The following is a 19645-nucleotide window of genomic DNA, read 5'->3' on the forward strand; positions in this document are numbered from 1 at the left end:
AGTACTTAGGAAAGTGACGTCTGACTACTTGAGGATGTTGAAGAGGGCACCTTGTGTGTGCATCCATTTGTTGTTTCATGTGCGTTTGGTTCGGTGGTGTTTCATGTTAGTCACCTGCAGGCAGCAGAACCACTGTAAAGTAGAGCAGCGGTGACACAGGGCTTCTGTTCTCACTCTCCTCCCCTCCAACCCTCTTTTTCTCTGCCACTTTCTCCCTGTGTCGCTCCTCCTTTCTTCTCACTCTTACCCTTGAACTGTCTTTTATCTCTAATTCCCTCAGTTCCTGTATCTCTCCGCCTCCCGTTTTACTCTCTTCTGTTTTATGTGACCAATGCTCTCTAAATATTTATACTGACAAATACTATTTCAAATGCCGCCTTGCCTCAGCATTCCCAAAAGTCTGTTGTGTCCATGTATGTGCACACACACATACGTGCTGACTTTTTCTTCTCTGTCTGCCGTTCTAATGACACAGAGTCTCGGAGTCTACCGTGCTGGGGTTCTGGGACTATGAGTGGAGGATGAGGGCGTGTGAGTCTTTGTATGTCTTGTGTGTAATATTCATTTCCTTGGGGCTGTATAAGGCCTCTTAAGGCCAGCCTACCTCTCATCTGAGCTCTGGCAGGAGCTGACCTGTGTTGGCTCTCCTGTTATTGCATGTGCCCCCACGTTATTCACAGGCACAACAGCTGTGCATGTGTTTGTGTGTGAATTTGCACATGTGCACAAAAGTGAAACCTGAAGCAGAGTTATTTTCTTCAATGTCACATTGTGTAATGACCTCTGACATGTCAAGCTGACTCTGTCCATACACCCCAATCAAGACAATTCATCTGGGTTTTAGTAACCTTTATGCCCTTTTTTCTTACTCTGCTAGACCCTGAATACAGCTCCCATTCCCAAAGCTAATTTGTAGTTAGCCAGACTAGTTCAGGTGGATTGACTTGATCTTCACTAAATACCCTAGACATTTGAAAAATAACAAGCCAGGAGCTTGACAATCAAACTGTCATGAGACACATGTGTATGAACATATGAGTGCACATGCCTTTGATAGATATGCTCATGTATGTGTGTCAAAGAGAGAAAAAAGAGCGAGCTGTTCTTCTTTCCAGCCCTATGAGAATCTCTGCTGCTCCCACGGGCTGTGTAGTGGTTGTCCAGAGGTTCCTCTGCGGCTACAAGGGGGTTGTTTTGTGGTTGTAAATTGGGCTGGTCCTGGGAGAACTAGTGTTATTCTAGGAAAGGCTTGTTTTCCTCCATTTTCCCATTCAGTCTTTGGCTCATTCCTCCCTCTTCTCTTCCTCTGTATTGATACCTCAGATCTCCCCTGAGAAGTTGAAGTTGTAGTGTTTATTGCTCGTCAAAAGAGAGAGACAGCACTGACCTTTCTTCTTATCTCCTAGCCGATGGGTTTCATGTGTCTGGATATGTATGTGTGTTCCATCAGCCCTCCAGATCATATTAGTTTCCACACAACAGCTTTGGCTGCACAAACTGGTGGAACTTGTACTACAAGTAATTGTTTGTCTTTAGGGGAAATTGTGTTTCATTTGTAATGTTGTATGTGTGTAGCCTGCTGGTAAACACATTGTGAGCAAACGCGCACATTCACATATGTAGCCCTGGCTGCAGACATTTGAAGTTATGTATCCGCAGGTAATCCACTCTTACTTAAAACAGGTACCATCTTGCTGACATACACTAATGCGAGCTTACTCATACAAGTAATTACATTTTCACAGAGACCAGGATTACACACACACACATACACGGACAGATTTTCGTTCTAAAGCTCCTTCGCTCTTTCTGTTTCTCTCACACCCACTGACACAACACACCAAGAAAAGCATATTTATTTTGACTCTTAGCTGTTACACAGGAATGTGTCGGCACAGCAAATGGCAGGCTATAGAACAGCATAACCCATCCCGATGATTTATGTCCTATGTGCAAAAGAGAACTGGCTTTCCTCTTCTTTTTTTTTTTTTTTTTTTTCCCAGCATACATCCCTTTTTTTTCGGCCACTCCATCCACACATGTACAGTCATGGAGAGATACCAGACTCTTGGCCTACTTGCCTGGGTTCACTAATGCTGTCCTCTGTTGTACCAGACATTTCCACACTGTCCTCATTTATCATCACCAGGCTTTGTACCGATACTATTTCTCTGCTCACTTTCCTTCTCTTCTCTCTTGAAGAGAGACATTAATGTTTCTCTTTCTTTGTTTCTTCTAGGAACGACAGGTCAGCGAGTGAAGGTGGAGCCAGAGGTGTTGTCGTATCCCGGCCAGACAGTCAACCTACGCTGTGCCTTCACTGATGCCACTGGCATTCAGCTCACAATGGTCAGATACACACAGCCATGATGCAGTTGTTTTTTTCTTTTTCTGATTACTTCTTAATACCCCCAAACTCATACCAACTCTAAACTGGGTTTTTTGGTAAGAAATTCTAATAAAAATGTCTGTCTCGTCCTGAAATTGCGGTTCATTGTGCTGACTTGACACAATAACATTTATTGAAATTGCTTGGGACTACTTGCATTCACAACTAAAGTGAACAGACATGGCCATTAAGTGAATATATAATTTAATATTTGACTAAACAAATATTTGTTTTCCTGTAAAATAAAGTATTTGTCAAATATGCATTGACCTGATTCTGCAGATGTGTGAAACAGGTGGATAAGAGCAATTCATTGCAATCAAAATAAAAATAAAATGATAATACAGATCGATATGCCTTGTTTATTTGGCAAACTAAACCTTAATCTAACAAATCATAGCCCACAGAAATAATCCTGAGGCTAGTAATAGGTTTTTATCATATTTAGGCTCAGTGTTTTATTACTCCAAACAAACAATACTAAGCGTTGTTTTGCGTTAGGGGATTGAATATGGTAATATGCACAATGCTTAGTCGCATCTCAATGAAGTGGGAATTGCAAAACTCTACTTGGTTCCAGGAAGAGCAGCTGAGAGAGAGTGCGGCTCCTGAAAAAATGAACATCCATATTCATACCTGTTTCACTTATATGATTGTAATGCTGTGTACGCTGCCCTGTGGTGTTTACAGCAAAAATGTGGATGTCTCAAAATGCTCTCCGGGGTCGGTTATCAATGCCATGATAAATGAAGCCTGTTGTTTTTCTCAGTCACTGTACGCATCCTACCCACTGACCCAGTGCCTGCTCCACCACAGGTCACGTGGATCTACGAGCCGAAGGATGGAGAAAGGATCAACATCGCTGTGTTTCACCCCAACTTTGATCCCAACTATCCCATATCACCTGTGAAGGGCAGGGTCAGCTTCTCACCCAGTCCCCCAAACATGGTCAGCCCTTCCATTCAGATTAACAATGTTAGGATGACCGATGAGGGGAAGTACATCTGTGAATATGCTACCTACCCAATTGGCAACGAGCAGGGCATCACCTATCTGATCATGCTGGGTAGGTCGCTAACATAATCTACATACTGTCTTTATAAAATATGAATAAATGCAAAGTACCATACGCCTACCTCTCTCTGCCTGTCTCTCTAAGGTGCTCCTTCCCCCAAAGGAAGTATGCACGTTAAAAGCATGTCCAGCTAGGCTTAATTGCTGTTTTAAGCGGTATTGTCAGATCAATTGTGTTCTTGCTAATGCAATGGAACCATTGGTCTAACCTTGGCTCAGCACCAGTGTCTCTGCTCCACTCTCTTCTCTCTCAAATGCATCATGCCTCCCTGCCTCCCCTCAGGCTCTATATTGATCTGGCTGCTTGTCATGCCTACTGTCAGCTTCTGTCCTGCCTGCTCTCCTCTGATCTCAAACTAGTATAACAGAAGGCAGTTGAGGAGGTATGAGGAGTGAGATAGAGTGGAGGCGATAGGGGCTGACGGAGATCACATAGTGATTTAGAATTTGTGTATGGAAATGCAGTGGATCAGTCAGGGAAATAGTTTATCAATGGCGGGCGATAGGAATAGATTAAAGAAATGGAGGGAGATTGAAACAAGATTTAGGGTTTGGGTGTGTTTGCACTGGTGCTCATAATTGTTTATCAATGTAGGCAACGTAGGAGAGAGAAAAGACACAGTAGAGAGTGGGGGACAGAGGATATTTGGAGATTGAGGTTTTGGATTTGCTTTTGCCAGACTGGTGTCTCAAATTGTTTATCATTAATGGTGCACATTATCTTCTCCCTCATCTTTCTTATTTCCATTTTATGTATCTCTACATCCTTTAATCTTCTCTCTGCCACTTTGTGTCCCTTCCTCTCTCCATCCACCCTCCATCCTTGCATCAATCTGTCTATCCATCCATCAGCTAAGCCTCAGAACTCAGCCTCCATCGTAACAGTGGAAGCAGGCACTAAGCCGGTTGTTGTGGCACGCTGTGAGTCTGTAGATGGCCGCCCCGCTGCCCAGATCTCCTGGGTGACCACAGCCAATGGCAATGGAACAACAGTGTCTAAGCCAGGTGCCGACAACACCGTGACCGTGACCAGCGAGTACCACATGGTTCCCACAGCAGCAGACAACGGGAAAGACATCAGCTGCGTGGTGGTGCACAGGACCCAGGTCAAACCAGAGAGCTTCCCATTGAAGCTAGCAGTTCAATGTAAGACACCATACATACACACACACACAACCTAGCACTCATTAATTCCTTTGCTGTCCACACTCCAACATGATTTCAAACCATGGAGTGACTAATTCAACTAATTTTTTTTCTCCTGCCCTTCCCTCAGACGCCCCTCAGGTGACAATAGTGGGTTATGACAATAATTGGTACGTGGGTCGTACAAATGTGGTGCTCACCTGCCAAGGTACTGGAAACCCTGTTCCGATCTCCGTCCAGTGGAAGACGTGAGTATAATCACATCCCGCGATCTCTATTGGCTTGTTTTCTCTTGCTCTGTTTTTCCCAAGGTCTCTTGCTTTCTCTCTCTTGTTTCTCTCATTTTCCCTTCCTTGCCCCTCATTCCTAGGTCCACCGTCCTCACAGAGCTGTAATCAGTGCTTTTATTGCCACTACAGCCCTGTGCTCTGATTATGGAGATAGCCATGTAATTTCTCATAATGGACTCTGTGACTTGAGATTTAACCATCGCATAATGGAAAACACAGCATGAGTCCCTCTCTCCCTTTTTTCCCTATTATCGGCTATTAACATAACAGTGACAAAATTTTGAAAAAAAAAAAAAATTAAAGTCTGGAACTTTAAAATGGGAGAGATGAGATTTTGGGCTTGGATCCAGCAGTTTTGATTTTTCCTCCAGTCCCCATCGTACTTTACTCCACTGTGTGATAATGGACTGCCTTTTGAGGAAGGGGGAAACTGATTGGTTTTGCACTGCTGATCAAGATTAGTGGAATTTGATGACATTGCACAATACAGCCCATTTCTGTAAATGTACATCTGTCCAAATGCTCTCATTGTGCTCATACAAACCCCGATCCTATTCTTTTTTTTTTTTTTTTTTTTTTTGCCTTTTTTGCCTTCTCCCTTTTCCTCTTTCTCATGGCAATATATACTCATGTCTCTGCAGTATGTCAGGAGAAATGCCAGACACAGTGCAGATCACAGGCAATGAGCTGAAAGTACTGAAGGTGGACGAGGCTGTCAACACCACTTTTGTCTGTGAGGTCAAGAACCGCATAGGGATCAGCAGGGATCAGGTCACAGCCATGGTCAGAGGTGAGTCGAGCGGCACAAAAAGAGCACACACCACAAAACATGCACACATGTAAATAGATAAATGGTTCTCAAGATGTAGGTCAGATAATATTTAGAAATATACTTTAACACACTTAGAGTACAACATGTGTGGTGTTGGTCAAAAAAAACTATTAGTAACAAATGTGTCCTTTCTCTGCACTTCTCTGATATGATGAATAGCATTCGAATTGTTGCTTTCATCACAAATGCATTAAAAACCAAGACTAAGTGTAACGTGCACAAGTTGCAAATGTCCAAAAACACAGATAAATCATACTCTATAAATGCATCAGTAAAGCAGCGAACATTTCAGATGTGAACACACTTGGGTCTCGTTCATCATCTGAACCGTCCCCTGGCTTCTATATGAAAACATTTATATCCTCTGAACTGATGAACTGGAACCAAGTGCACTTTCATCACACAAGCTACACATTTCCTGGTGTACTATGCTCTTATGTCTTTCCCCAGGGATGTACCTTGTTCAGCCTCACATGTCACATGAACACACACACACACACACACACCCACACACTCACACACATTTCTCCGTGCTGAGGACTGTCTTGGGTCTTGGGACTTGTCGTGTGTAATTTAGGGCTAGAGGGTCCAGCTGCTCTGTCCATGGTGTGTGTGTATGTCTGTGAATGCCTGAGAGAGAGTGCGTATGTGCATGCACTTGTGCACTTCTGGGTCCTCCCCTTCAACTTTTCATCTTTCTTTCTCTGTGCCATATTAAGAATGCATGTCACTTTTCTGTTTCCTTGCATGCACTTAATAAAACTATATTATCAAAGTTTCTAAGCCTCAGCAGTACCCAAGGTCTGTCTGTCCCCCTTTTGTACATCAGATGGCATTTACAAAGTGGAGTTTTTCACAAGGTTTTTAGTGGTAGTTCACATTGTGAGCGTTCTGCAAAAAAAATTATGGTCCTTCTCACTCAAATTTTCGTTTTTCTTCAACTTTTCTAAAATATGAGAGAGCAATTCGCCCCACTAAATTCATGATCAAAAAAGCAGCTGAGTAGCTTTTTAGCAGTACCCTTGACCATCAGTAATGACAGGAGAGACTAGAGCAAAGCAAATGAACAGTGTTCATTAAAGTCGGTGTCTTGAAGATAAGGCTGCAGTCCGTAAAGTGATACATTTTACTCTCAGTGGCACAGTTGACTTTGGAATGAAGTTGATTTCAGTGTTGCCTTGGGTTGAGCTGTTTGTATGTGTGTGTTTGCAGGGTCGTATTTGTGATATGTATGTATGTATTCCAGTGTATACATCTGTCTTTGTGCTGTAAAGCTTTTGGTGTCTTCTCAAGCCCACCCAGAATTGTACCAGTTAAGATGGGAAGCAGTCCATACTTCCATTCCCCTCTGTTCCTCAATAGATTAAGCTGCGCCCCTAAACAGGCTTCACTCCTGCATTTCACCTCATGCAAAATACATCCCCTTTCACTGTTCTGCCCCATGCCTGCACTTAACCTGAAGTTTTTTTCTGCTGACATAGGGGTAAACCTTGCCTGTAATGGGGAAAAAGTGCATTTCTCTGGTGGGTACATCTTAAGAGCCACCCAGCTCCTTCATGCCCTCGTTTTTTTTCTCTTTTTCTGGTCCTCTTGCTCAGTCTTGTCTCTTATGTCACTATTTTTTTCTTTCTTTCTCTCTCACCCCCCATCTTTCTTCAAGTCCCTTGGCTCCTTATGGTGCCACAGTATGCGTCACCACTCCTCTGGGGCCACTCTGTACCGCTGCATGGTAGTGTTATTGGCTTCTGTAGCACAAAGGATGTCACCCTCTCCTGCTGTGTATTACAAGAAACAAGCAGGGAAGATAGAAAGATCCAGAGAGTAGAGGGAGGAAGATGGAGGCTGCTGCTTTTAGACTAAAAAGCCAGGGAATGTGCACCAGGATAAATCAGTGCCAGCATCCTCACGCTCAGAGAAGGGAGAGAGCAGAGGCATGAGGGATGGAGGGAGAGAGTGGATGCTGATGGCATTTAAAACTCCCATGGGAATCTTGTGCCACTGCATCCTATCTCCACCGCTTTTGGCCTCCACTATCTCTCAGCATAGCGTGTGTGTCTGTCTGTCTCCAAGCCTCTCAGAGCGGATCAGTCACCCTTTGCTGCTTCAGCTCCTGGCTGCTTCGCTCTTCACTCCACCATCCGCTCCTTTCTCGCTCTGTCTTTTATCCTAGATTTCAGTTCCTCTCCCATACTTCATCCCACTTTCTCCTCTTTTTTTTTTTTCCTCTTCCACTCTCCTCTTTCTTTTTCTCTCTGTACGCTTCCCATGTGGAAATTCCCACGGTTTCCATGTCCTGTCATCTCCCTCCTCCATCTGGTCTTGTTCTCTCACAGCTGACCACCACCCCCCTCCTTCCCACTCTTCTCTTACTCACCGTCAGAGAAGGAGGAGGAGGATAAGAAGGGAACTAAATTCGCTAGCTGTTGAGAGGTGACTGAGGCAACCAGTGAGTTTCAGAGTGAAGGAGGTTTGTAGAAAGCAGAAAGATGGAGAGAAGTGTTCAGGAAGAAAAAGAATGACTAAGTATTGGTTTAAGTGAAATGAAAGAGTCTATAATAGTCAAACCAGAGCAAGAAAAGATGTGTAATGAGCCCAGACGGGGGTGCGATGGAGGCTAATGTGAATGCGTGTAGACAAACAGGTCTAAGAGGGGCCGACAGGCGTGAAATGGCCAGCACCTGCTACATAGCAGGTCCCCCACTCCCCTCTACCCCACAGCTGCATGACACACACACACACACACACACACACACACACACATAAGTCTACACACTAGTGTGTCTGTGTGGGTGTTTGCCAGTGTCCTCTGCCCTCAGTCTTGTCCTGTGCACCTGGAGGCAGAGAGAGGGATTGATGTCCTCTCTTCTCCTTGCCTGTCCTCCTCTCATCTGCGATCCCGCTGCTTAGTCACACACAAATGTACCTTACCCCGCTCTCCCCTTCTCTTTCTTTCGATTTATCTCTCCCTCACTATCTCTTTCGCTGCAGTTTGCTCTTTTCATTGCATCTCTCATCCTCTCAGTTAGCATATGCTCTCTCCTCATCCTCCATATCTCTCTCAGGTTGTCTTTCAGCCTCCACAAGTCTGATGCTGATATCCCTGCTCAGCGAAGAGATTCCTGCCCCCAGCATTCTCTCTCTCTCCTTCTCATGCCCGTGCTATCTCCCTCTGTCTCTAAGCTTAACTCTTAAATACCAGTAGCTCTTCCTTAATCCCAGTTTAGTAGTCTCCATCCCTCCATCCATCCCGCCATTCCAGGCTCCTCTCCGGGGCGGTTCTTGTGTGGCTAACCCAGATTCCCTCCATCTTCTGCCTTGTTGTCTTCCCCATCGTTCCTTACAGGGCTGGCTCCACTGAACCTCAAAATATTAAATGCCCCTGATTGAATCCCCCACATGGTCTGAGGGGATCTTCAGTTCAATGAAAAGAGATTTTCTCTCAATTCGGTGCATTCTCGCGTATTTTAAGACTCATCTAAGGAGATAGTTCAAGGACAAGGGGCTTGGCCCCTTTCCTCCACTGGGTATGGGTGTATGTGTGTGTGTGTGTGTGTGAGTGTGTCTGCCTTCGTCTGTCTGTGTTTGTCAGTATGTTTCTCCGGCCATGCGAAAAACAGCCAGAGAACAGGTCTGATGGAGCCAAGTCTCCCTCCAGCCTGCAACTGGCCCCCTGCCCACCACTCATTAGCACATACACACACACACACACACACACACATACACACATTTGAGCACACATACACACAGCTCTGTTCAATAACTTAACATGCTGACACAGATTACTACTAAGCTATGCTCTAGGTGCAGCCCAACCCGGCATCAGACCACTGATGACCATAACGGTGTGTGTGTGTGTGTGTGTGTGTGTGTGTCCGTGAGTGTGTGTTTGTGTATGTGTATGTGACCATGCATGTTTTTTGGGAGGCTGCAGTACTTGTTACTTCCGCCCCATCTCTCTCATTACTTGCGGTCACTTGGAGCTTACGGTCATGCAGGACGTGACTTCATAAGAAACATGCTGTTTTTTGGCTTCCACAGTATGGCGTGTGTGTGTGTGTGTGTGTTTGGGGAGGGGATGTGTTTTTGTGTGTGTGTGTGTGTGTGTGTGTGTGTGTGTGTGTGTGTGTGTGTGTTTGGGGAGGGGATGTGTTTGTGTGTGTGTGTGTGTGTGTGTGTGTGCGTGCGTGTGCGTGTGCGTGTTTGTTTTACTATATTCGTGTGGTCAAAAAAGTGGGAGCCCCCTATACATGGGGTCCGACAGCTTTGTGGGTACCAAAATGCTGAACCTCACAAGTTTAAATGGCTGTTTGAGGGTTAAGACTTGGTTTTAGGGTTAGAATTAGGTTTAGGTTAGGGTAAGGGGTTGGGGTTAGGCATTCAGTTTTGATGATTAAGGTTTGTTTAAGGGGCTAGGGAATGTCTTATGTCAATGACAAGTCCCGACGACTATGTTAAAACAAGGGTGGTGTGTGTGTGTGTGTATTTTTCTCCCCCAGTTATCCACACAGCATGCATATTGCAGTTTTTCTGCTGGCTCATCCAACAGCATATGTGTATGAGATGTCCTTTTCTCACCCATATAAATAAATTCCACTGGTGCTTTATTAGGATGGGTCTGGGTCTGTAGTGGATCTGTAGTGGGCCTGTACTTGGAGCCAGGGGAAGCTCCTTTACATCTCTCTCTTGAATCTTTTAAGTGTTCTCCAGAAGAGTAGCATAAAACATGAATTATCATACACGAACGGATTTACCAGCATAAACTTTGAGAGAGACACTTAAGAACTGACTTGAGCGATGCATTAAAAATAATTGGATGGAATTTGGGGAGAATTTGCATTTAAATTTTAGTGTAATTCCCTTTGATGTGACGGCATGGCATAGCAGCATCTGGCCCCAAGTTTGCACAGACGCTGCCACGTTGCATGTGTCGAAGCTCCACGGAGCCTGAGGTGATAATGCATTTCTTGTGTTCCTGTTACAAGTGGACACTGAGGGCTAGCTCTCACTCTCATGTGTGTGAACAGGAATGCTTAGCACTACTTGGGGAAGAACAGAAGGGGAGAGAGATGGTGTGCTTGGGGAGGCTGGTGGGATAAAATGAAAGAAAGGAAGAGAAAATGTATCCATATGAAATTATTAAATTTTTTCCCTAGGCATATGTTGAAAATGAAGCACAGAAGGGGTGCAGAGAGAAGTAACTTTTGACAGAAATACAAACGCAAATTGGAGAGATGGCAAAGAAAATGGAATTAGAGGAGACGAAAACAGAGTATGCAGCAGACAGCTGGTGAAGTGGTGGCAGAGATGGAGAAAAGCATAGTGGATGAGAGGAGAGGCAGACATAAAGAGAAGAGCAGAGCACCGGTGTAGATGGCAGTAGACTACCATTTTCTCTCTTGACAAGAATCAATGTCACAAGAGAAATTCTGTCAGCTCTCTGTACACTTAACAAAAACGGGTCGGCTTCTGTTTGATTTCAAATGGGAATGACAATAAAATCGGGCTGATTTGCTACTTTCAAATTTAGGCAAGGATTTCAGCAGCAGCGTCTACTGGTTAATCCTCTGCAGCGGCTCGTGAAAGTGCAGAGAGTGGAAAGCAAAGCTAGAGCAACAGAGATGATGTTCAGCTTAGCTAAGGGTTCTTGATCACTTTCATCAGGGACTAAAATTAAAAATTCATTTGCCCACTGCAGCCTGTTTAGTTTTAGACATTACTCCATAAGATGATTTTTCCACAACCATGAGAGTGTTTTATTTATTGCCTCTGGGACATCAAAACACACAAAATTATCCAAACAGAATAAACAAGTACATTAACTAAAAAATTAATACATATATGTATTCATACACGTATATAATCAGCCCCAAACTTGAATGCTTTGAACCCTGTAAAAGTCGGAATAATATACATTCTTACATCAGTTTTCCCCTCTACTAAAAGTATGCTTACTCTTTTAATTCTCTGACGAAGACACATTGTTACAGAAACAGCTTACGGAATGAAGTCTAATTCATTCTAAAGGGCTCCCTCCCTCCTATTTAAGTTACTACTTGTGACACTTGAACTTCCTTGAGCTTCCTAGGAGGACATATTTATTCAAAGTGCGTTGCAGTACAGTGTATGCAAACAGCTTGGGAGGAGTTGACCCTTAACTCTGACAGTGTTAGTGCTAGACTCCCTGCCCACTGAGTTATAGATGATGACCACATGGGGAAAATGGTCACAGGGTCTGGCTGTTGGGAGTTCCAGAAAGCACTTAGAGCCCTGAACTCCTGGCCCCGAAAAGCCTGCGCAAAGCAGCAACACTGTGCTTGTGTTTCTAGTGGCATTACTTACTAGTAGTGTCTTAACCGGGCTGACTCTAATGTTGCCATGGTACCAAGCACTGACAGCTGGCATTGAATGCTCGGTCAGATTCTTAGTGTGGTTCCCATAATTTTGATCAGATTTGTCCATACTTAAAACATAATTTTCCTGATTTTTAGACTATTTAATTTAAAGTTTTCTATGGCTGCAAACTTAACTTATGCATTTGAGAAGGCCTATTTTCTCAAATATATAAGAAAATGCCTTTGTAGAAAAGCCTGATGTTATTGCCACCATGAATTCAAAAATTTCAAACAATACCAAGCTTTAGTCTTAAAGTTTGATTGATTGTCTGCAAAAGCAGTTGTATCCTCTGCTGTTCAAATAGCTGTTTTAAAATACAGCTCTAATATCACTTCAGAAGGATGTCAAGGGAGTGGGAAGTGTGAGTTCAGAGAAAACACTATGGCTGACAAGTCATATGGGATGTCTTCACAACCCTGATTTAGACACCACTACTTCTCCCTGGAGTTTTTTACATAGACACACAAACAGAAATACTGTGTATTGGATGGCGGAGTCCTAGTTCTACTCATACCCTCCTTAGCCAATTTGCACTTTAACAAAGCCTTTGTCTAATTTAAAATGAACTTAAAATGGCTTTTTTAAAAATGTGTATTCAGTAGTGCGGGAGTAAAAATGATCATACATGTGGGTCTGACATGCGCTCAAGCAGTGCCTGTGGTTTACGGAAACGAAGAGGGGTGCCAATCTGTCCCCCTGCTCTTTGTTCAGGGCTTCCAGGAGGAGTTGTCATTCCGCTTGGTCACTTTGTCACTCACTCAACCCACCACCCCTCCTCTTCCTGTTCTTCATCTAGTTTCCACTCTGCCTTCTTCCATCCATCATCATCGTCCTCCTCCTCTGCATAGCCTCCACCAAGTCTGCCCTGCACACGCCATTTTCCGTTCGTTCAGAAAGTGTGTGTGTGTGTGTGTGTGTCTGTTTGTGTGTGGTGGGGGGGGGGCTTAAGTCATAATTTTCCTGATTTTTAGACGATAAAATCAGCCAACCCCTCCCTGCCGCCGTACTTTGCGATTTGTGACGAGCCTTGGACAGACCCTTGCTGTTCAAGGGGGAGACGTGGCCGAGACGTTGTTTTGTCGTGGCTGTGGGAATGGGGACAGGAGCAGCTCTGAGGGAAGAGGAGGAAATGTCAGTGTAGCAGAAAGCTCAGCACACACACACACACATAGATGCACACACACAGACACACTTCACTGTACTGACACCTCAGCGCTCTTACACACTTGACTAAATACAGTTCAGACCAGCACCACTTACATCATCCAACCCCTACCTTCTCTCTGTGTTCCTATCCCCCTTTTTGTCATCTTTTCTTGACATCACCCTTTCCTGCTTCTCCTTTTTATGCTGACTTTATTTTCCTCCTTGCTCTCTCCCCATGTTTCATACTGTTCTCTTGTTTCCTTTTCTGAACCATATTCCTTTTCTTCCTTTTTCTCCCTCCCCGCCTCTCCTCCCTCTTACAGAGCCCTCAGTGAACCCATCCAATGCCGGCGTGGTGGCAGGAGCTGTGATTGGCTCCCTGCTGGCCCTCCTTTTGGTCGCCGCTCTCATCGCCGTGCTTGTCACCCGTAGCCGCAGGCAACAGCAGGGTTACCGCGCCAATGGCGGCAGTGACATGAAGACACGCATATTTGGCGGCGGCAAGAAGGCCAGCAAGAACGGCACAGGTGGAGGCGCAGGCAGTGGCGTAGTTGGAGGCGGTAACAACAATGGTCCCATCTACGTTTACAACGATAGCTCATCCCACCAGGGCCTTGGAGAGAAAAATAACCACCACCAGCCTCTCACCATGGGGGGTCGGCCTGAAGTTGTCGCCACTACACCCACTGCCCAAGACATCCTGCTTAGCAATGAATTAGACGATGCGGAAAGGAGGAAGTTTGATGAGCTGGAGGAAGAGGAGAGGTATGACCACTTCACTGGAGGGGCCCCCATCCTTCAGCTTCGCCCACACAATGACCAGGACGATATGATTGGAGATTACCTGGATGATGACATGGAGTCCCAGCGGGATGGCTCTGTGATCTCTCGGACTGCAGTTTACGTATAGAGGAGGAGGAGAGGAAAGGAGGAGAAAAAAGAGGGATGGAGGATCCTGACTGAGGATTTTGCGGCTTCAGGGTCTCGGCCCCTGTCTGATAGAGAAGAGAAAATGATACCACTTTTATTTTTGAAAATTGATTTTAAATATAGCCTATTATTAATCACAGTGCAGCCCCAAAATGAACTGAATGAACAGGTCCTGTGGGATGTTCTGAAAGGAGTGTTGTTGTCATCTGGTCACTTAGAGCTGAAAATCAAACAGAAACGAAACAACCTGTCTCTCACCGCTTCTGCTCATGCTACTGCTATCACTGGGACCTAGACAAGGACTCTTAACAGACAGACTAAAAGAGAAAAACTATGTAGTGTGGGAGTAGGATAATGGAATCATGATACAAGTATGGCAATAGAGGATGCATCGTGCTTGCATATTCACTCTTATCTACACCAAAACAGTAGTAGTGAAAGGGGTTGTCATGCTGTTGTGTTTTGCCTGCTATTCTCAGTCCTCCAGTGGGAAACCTTTTGTTTGGTAATGCGCTGTGCTGTTGACAGCTGGTGGATAGTTAGTAGATAGTGATGGGTTGGGAGGAAAACATTTGAAGGTATAGACAGTAACCATCATGTGATTTAGAGAAGAGAACAATGTATTTGCTCATGTTTGCTGGCGAGTTCTCCTTTACGCTCTCTGCCTTCCTCTCAAACTTAAAAAAAAAAAAAATCCGCCACTGTAGACACTCTTGAATTTACAAAATTTAAAAAGAACATTAGGTCCTTCTGTGCTGCACAAATGCAAGAGCAGCTTAATTTAACAAAGTAAGTTTGCAGAGTTTGCACCAAGTTTTTAACAAGGTATTCACTTGCAAACTTTTGTACTGTGCCTAGAAGTAAGAGACGGTAAACAAGAGATGAGGGAATGAGGTGTAGCCAATCTGACAGGGTCAAGGGATGGAAAGAGGGAGGTAGGAGGTCTAGAGCGGAGCACATCTCATCTCTCCTCTCTTCCTACTCATCCACGTCTCTTCAGAGCGCTCCTGACAGGAGGAGCTTGATTGGTAATGAGCCGTGAAGTCGCTCGCTTAGCCGGGACCAACAGATTGCCACAACTTATCGTTTATGACGTGGCGATTCCTCCCCCCTTCCCACCTATATCTCTCTATCATCCTTCCATCTCTCCCTCTCTCTCTCTCGCTCTCTCTTTCTTCATCCCTCTTTCCCAGTGTTTATGGGGAGTTTATGATTTATCCCGGGCAGTGTCGAGGTCAGGGCCACAGGGAGCAGGAGGGTATTTTACTGCTCCTGATGTGTCAAACGCCCCACTTACTCTGTTCCAGCCCAGCCTGCTCTGACATGCCAGGACTGACTAATCTACCTGGAGTGGCATGTTCACTCCACCGCACAGACACGACCACCTCCTCCCGCACTTTGGTAAATGGCCGGATGTAACAAAACCCCACCTCCAAAGTGCGACTGCGTTAGGGTAGACAGATTTTCATTGAGATCATGTAATAATTCTTTCCATTAGCGGATGTTGTTAAATGTACTGAATTGAGCGGCATAAAGGGTTGCGTCCACAGCAACGCTATGGGAGTCATATTGAGTAACAGCCAACAAGCGGTGAAATGGCCCTTTACGATGTAGCTTTAGGGCTGATTGTCTCCTGACTGTTAATTTATCCTTCTAACGAGCCACCGGAGGCCCACTCAAAAAAATATTGCTCAATGGCAACAGTACACTGCTGTCTTTGAGGCTTAGTGTGTACATGTGCATGCGTCACTGTATCTACGTAGCCATTGGATGACTGTATTGGACAATCTTGGAGAGAAGCCCTACTGTAGCTCCTCTAATCATGCTTTTCCTGGCCTTCTAATCAACTCTGCTTTGACCCACTGGGAGTCTGGTGAGTGTGGTCTAGATGACTGTACTGACCTCTTGTAAAGGCCCAGCAAAGATCTGAGTTGTGGTTCGCTGCAGGTCATGAGGTCAAATGCAGGGTGACCCATTGCCAAGGGCAAGAATGACTGCACTTGCCCGAATTTCTTATCATGGCTTTTTTTTAAACCTTGAACTATACATATGAGACACACACACATTCAGTGCATTTATCTGTATAGAGTTAGACAGTCCTTGTTTGCCATTGTGATGGCTCGTAACCTTCAGAGAGGCGGAGAGAGAATAGGAGATAGAGAAACGCAGGTAGAAAAAGAGACAGTGTTTAGTGTTTGAGCACCGTCTGGCGTATTGTAAGTCAGTGTGTTCAACAGGATTATTGTCTAATGGCCTTAGTGTATACATAAATGCAACTCCTGTCAAACTGTGGTACAGTACATTTCCTGAACACAGCTGATTTGTCACAACCACTCAAAATAAAAATGCATTACTTATTTTTGCACTTGTGTGTGTCACCGCTACAAAGAGAAATATGAGTGTAATGCTTTCTTTTTGGGGTAAAAAAATAATGACAAGGGATAAAACTGTTGTATGTACATTTTGGTGTGAGGTATTTGTGTACAATATATGTAAGCATTTTTAAATTCTTATTTTCTTGTGAAAATGTGGATATTTATGAAAATGTAAATATCAGATCAGTGGAGCCAGTGTTGCCAGTGTTGTGGAAGGAAAAATGAAGGAGTTCTGGGTTGGCTAACCCTTAAATTCAAATGTCTCAGAAGGTATTCAGAATGTAATTTTTAATCTAATATTTACCTCAGTAGTTTGGGTGTTTCAGCATACTGAACTGACTGAGCTTAGTTTACCTAAAGCCTAAGAGTAGTTATGCTTGTGTCATTTTTTGTTCAAGTTAGCATTGTCTGGATTCCCTCATAATAAGCGCACACTATTTTTTTTTTTTTTCATTTGTCCATAATTAGTTTCTCTTCCTTCTTGACAGACACCCTGCACAATGCATATATACACAGAATACTCATACTTTATCACGTAGACCGTTACAACACAAGCAATGTTCTGGGTTGTGTCTGAGTCAGCTTTCTGTGTCTGTACTATAGTTGTCAGTGTGTATGTTCGTGATGCTCAGGGGCTTTGGGACATCTCTTGCTGCCATTTGGGTTATAACCTGAGTAGCCACCCTTTACATCTCTACATGGCGAACTGGAAAACTGAAGATACTGTTGTGCATTTCGACACACACACACACACACACACACACACACACACACACACACATACTGTACATATACATACGCAGAATGCAGAGAAACATTCGCCCACACACAAACACCCTTCAGTCACTCTCATTATGCTCACTCCCACATCCAAACTGTGCAGAAGACACCTCATACCTGACAACTCTGCCATCATCTGACATAAGCCCACACAAATGTGTTCGCATAGCTGCAAACAAAGACACACACACACACACTCATACACACACAAAAAACACTTCTATTTCCTCTTCATGCTCAGTGGCTCCGTCAGGGCATATACCGTGTCCTGTTAGAGTGGAAAGAGCCGCAGCATGATGTGTTCCCTGCTCCACTGCTTTCTATCCCTCATATAGTCCAACCCGTTCCCAAATCAATGACCATGTAGAACAGAGACAACTACGCATTCAGGGACACACACTTTTCACCTCGTGTCAGAGAAACAGGCTTTTTAGGAAACCATTTGTCCGTCCCACTTTTGTTCTACACGGGAAATATATAGCTTTAATAAAAATGCCAATGCGCTGACCTTCTCCCCTGTCCCGGATTCTTTTGAATGCTTTTAGAGAGTCACAACTTCCTACTCATCTCCAAAGTGTTGTTTTCAACCACAACCGCCCCGATAGGCACACCCCACCGTTGCCACCCACCTTATCACCCAAGTAAGGCTTGTCAGACAAAATTCTTTTAGAGAAATCCTTGATCTTAGCCCTGGTCTAGCACAAGGTTAGTCAAAATACCCAGTGTTTTTTGTTTGTTTTCCCAGAAAGCTACATACTGTTGCTGTTTCTCTGGTTCCAAACATCCGATGACTAATCAAAGCCTTAACATCTCCCATCTCACTCATATAACAGAAAAAAAAGAGAAAACCTTCCTGTGTACATAGTATAAATATATAAATATGTAGCAGAAAAAAGAATTACTAATTTATGGTGTCACGTTTGTGTATTCTCAGTGACAGCAAGCATGAAGGATTTATTTTCTCCTATTACAGTTTCTCCTCTTTTCTGTTATTTTGCAGTGCTTTATAATTTATGTTTTCTGAGTGCTTTATTCTTGACTGCTGCGCTGTGATTGCTGCCAAAACTGGCAAATGTGCTTCTTCTATACAAATGAACTGTACACACAACAAAACAGTCTTACCCCAAAATGTGCTTTTTATTATTGATTGCTCTGTGTAAAAGTTGTTTTGTTCTTTTTTGTATTTTTTAATTTTAAATTTATTTTGTTCTTTAAAAAAAAGACGGATTTAGAATTGTTGTCACCATTTTGTCAAGTCTTTCTATATTTTTTTCTTATTTGGTTGCTATTAAAGATTCCTTGATTTTTGAAATGTTCCTGTGTTGCAGCGTGTGGTATCTGTTTCTCCTTTTCTTCCCTCTGTCTCTTTAACACTTGAGGTTAGCTTGGATGACTGAGGAGCCAAATTCAACTGGAGCGCCAGTCATTGATTCTCACTGATTAGATTTATAGATTAATTGATCAGGATATGAAGTGGCCTCTCTGTCTCTTGTCACCCATCATTCTCAGTCAAGACATTTTTTTTTTTCTTTCACTCTCATTTCCTGGTCTGGCTGTTTCTCATTTCTGTGTGTGTGTGAGAGAGAGAGAGAGAGGACGGAGGTATGATAACAGGTTAGGAGAATAGTAGAAGCCATTTTGTAGATTACGGTTGTCCTCTTACTGTAGCTCCACCTCCCAGTCTCTCTGATTTGTATATGTGTCCCGGTTGGCTGAATTAAACTTGCTGCCTCGGTAACAGGTATGTAGGAGATAGCTGTAGTTGCTTAAAGGGAGAATTTTTCTGATAATTAATAGCACATGCACTCTTTTTTTTCAAGATGCATAACTATAATTGTTATATTCACAGGGGCACTAACACCTCTCAGGCAAATATTGTAAGCGCACACACACAACCAAGAAAGGGATAGAGTGGAGGAATGTGGTGCTGTAGCTTCAGTCGTTTTCCTGCAGCGAGGGAGTTTGTGTTTTCAGTTGGGGAATGTGCAGGCCAAGCTGAAACTCGGTGAATGGAGCGCCTCTCAAAGGCTGCATTGTTTGAACTCTGATGAAACCAAACTGGTTTGGTCAAATTTTAACAGAAGGGCATGTAGAGGGTTGTTCTGTGTGTGTACGGGTTTATGTATGAATGTGTTGGCATATGAGTGCATGTATGTGGTCATTCGTAAATGTGCACCTGCCTCATTTGGTTTACATACAAAAACCCCCTCTTTGCCCCCACCAAACGGTACAGTCAAGTTGTATTGTTAATGTCCCCACAATCATGACAGTTGGTTTATGGCAGTTATGG

General features: G+C 43.9%; 1 protein-coding gene across 3 annotated transcripts in view; it reads left to right on the forward strand.

Annotated features, from left to right (window-relative positions):
- The window catches only part of LOC120784088 (nectin-2-like), a 76058-nt gene that overhangs the window by 26361 nt on the left and 30052 nt on the right, over positions 1 to 19645 (forward strand). For 2 of the 3 annotated variants that reach the window (XM_040117551.1, XM_040117552.1), the window contains exons 2-6: positions 2240 to 2349; positions 3206 to 3455; positions 4316 to 4609; positions 4740 to 4857; positions 5541 to 5689. In XM_040117551.1, the coding sequence (XP_039973485.1) occupies positions 2240 to 2349; positions 3206 to 3455; positions 4316 to 4609; positions 4740 to 4857; positions 5541 to 5689 (921 nt within the window). Of the gene's footprint in view, positions 1 to 2239; positions 2350 to 3205; positions 3456 to 4315; positions 4610 to 4739; positions 4858 to 5540; positions 5690 to 13593; positions 18651 to 19645 lie in introns of those variants that run through there. The other variant, XM_040117550.1, reaches the window with a different exon arrangement.

The sequence above is a fragment of the Xiphias gladius genome, chromosome 22 (assembly GCF_016859285.1).
Source record: "Xiphias gladius isolate SHS-SW01 ecotype Sanya breed wild chromosome 22, ASM1685928v1, whole genome shotgun sequence".
Classification (NCBI taxonomy): Eukaryota; Metazoa; Chordata; class Actinopteri; order Istiophoriformes; family Xiphiidae; genus Xiphias; species Xiphias gladius.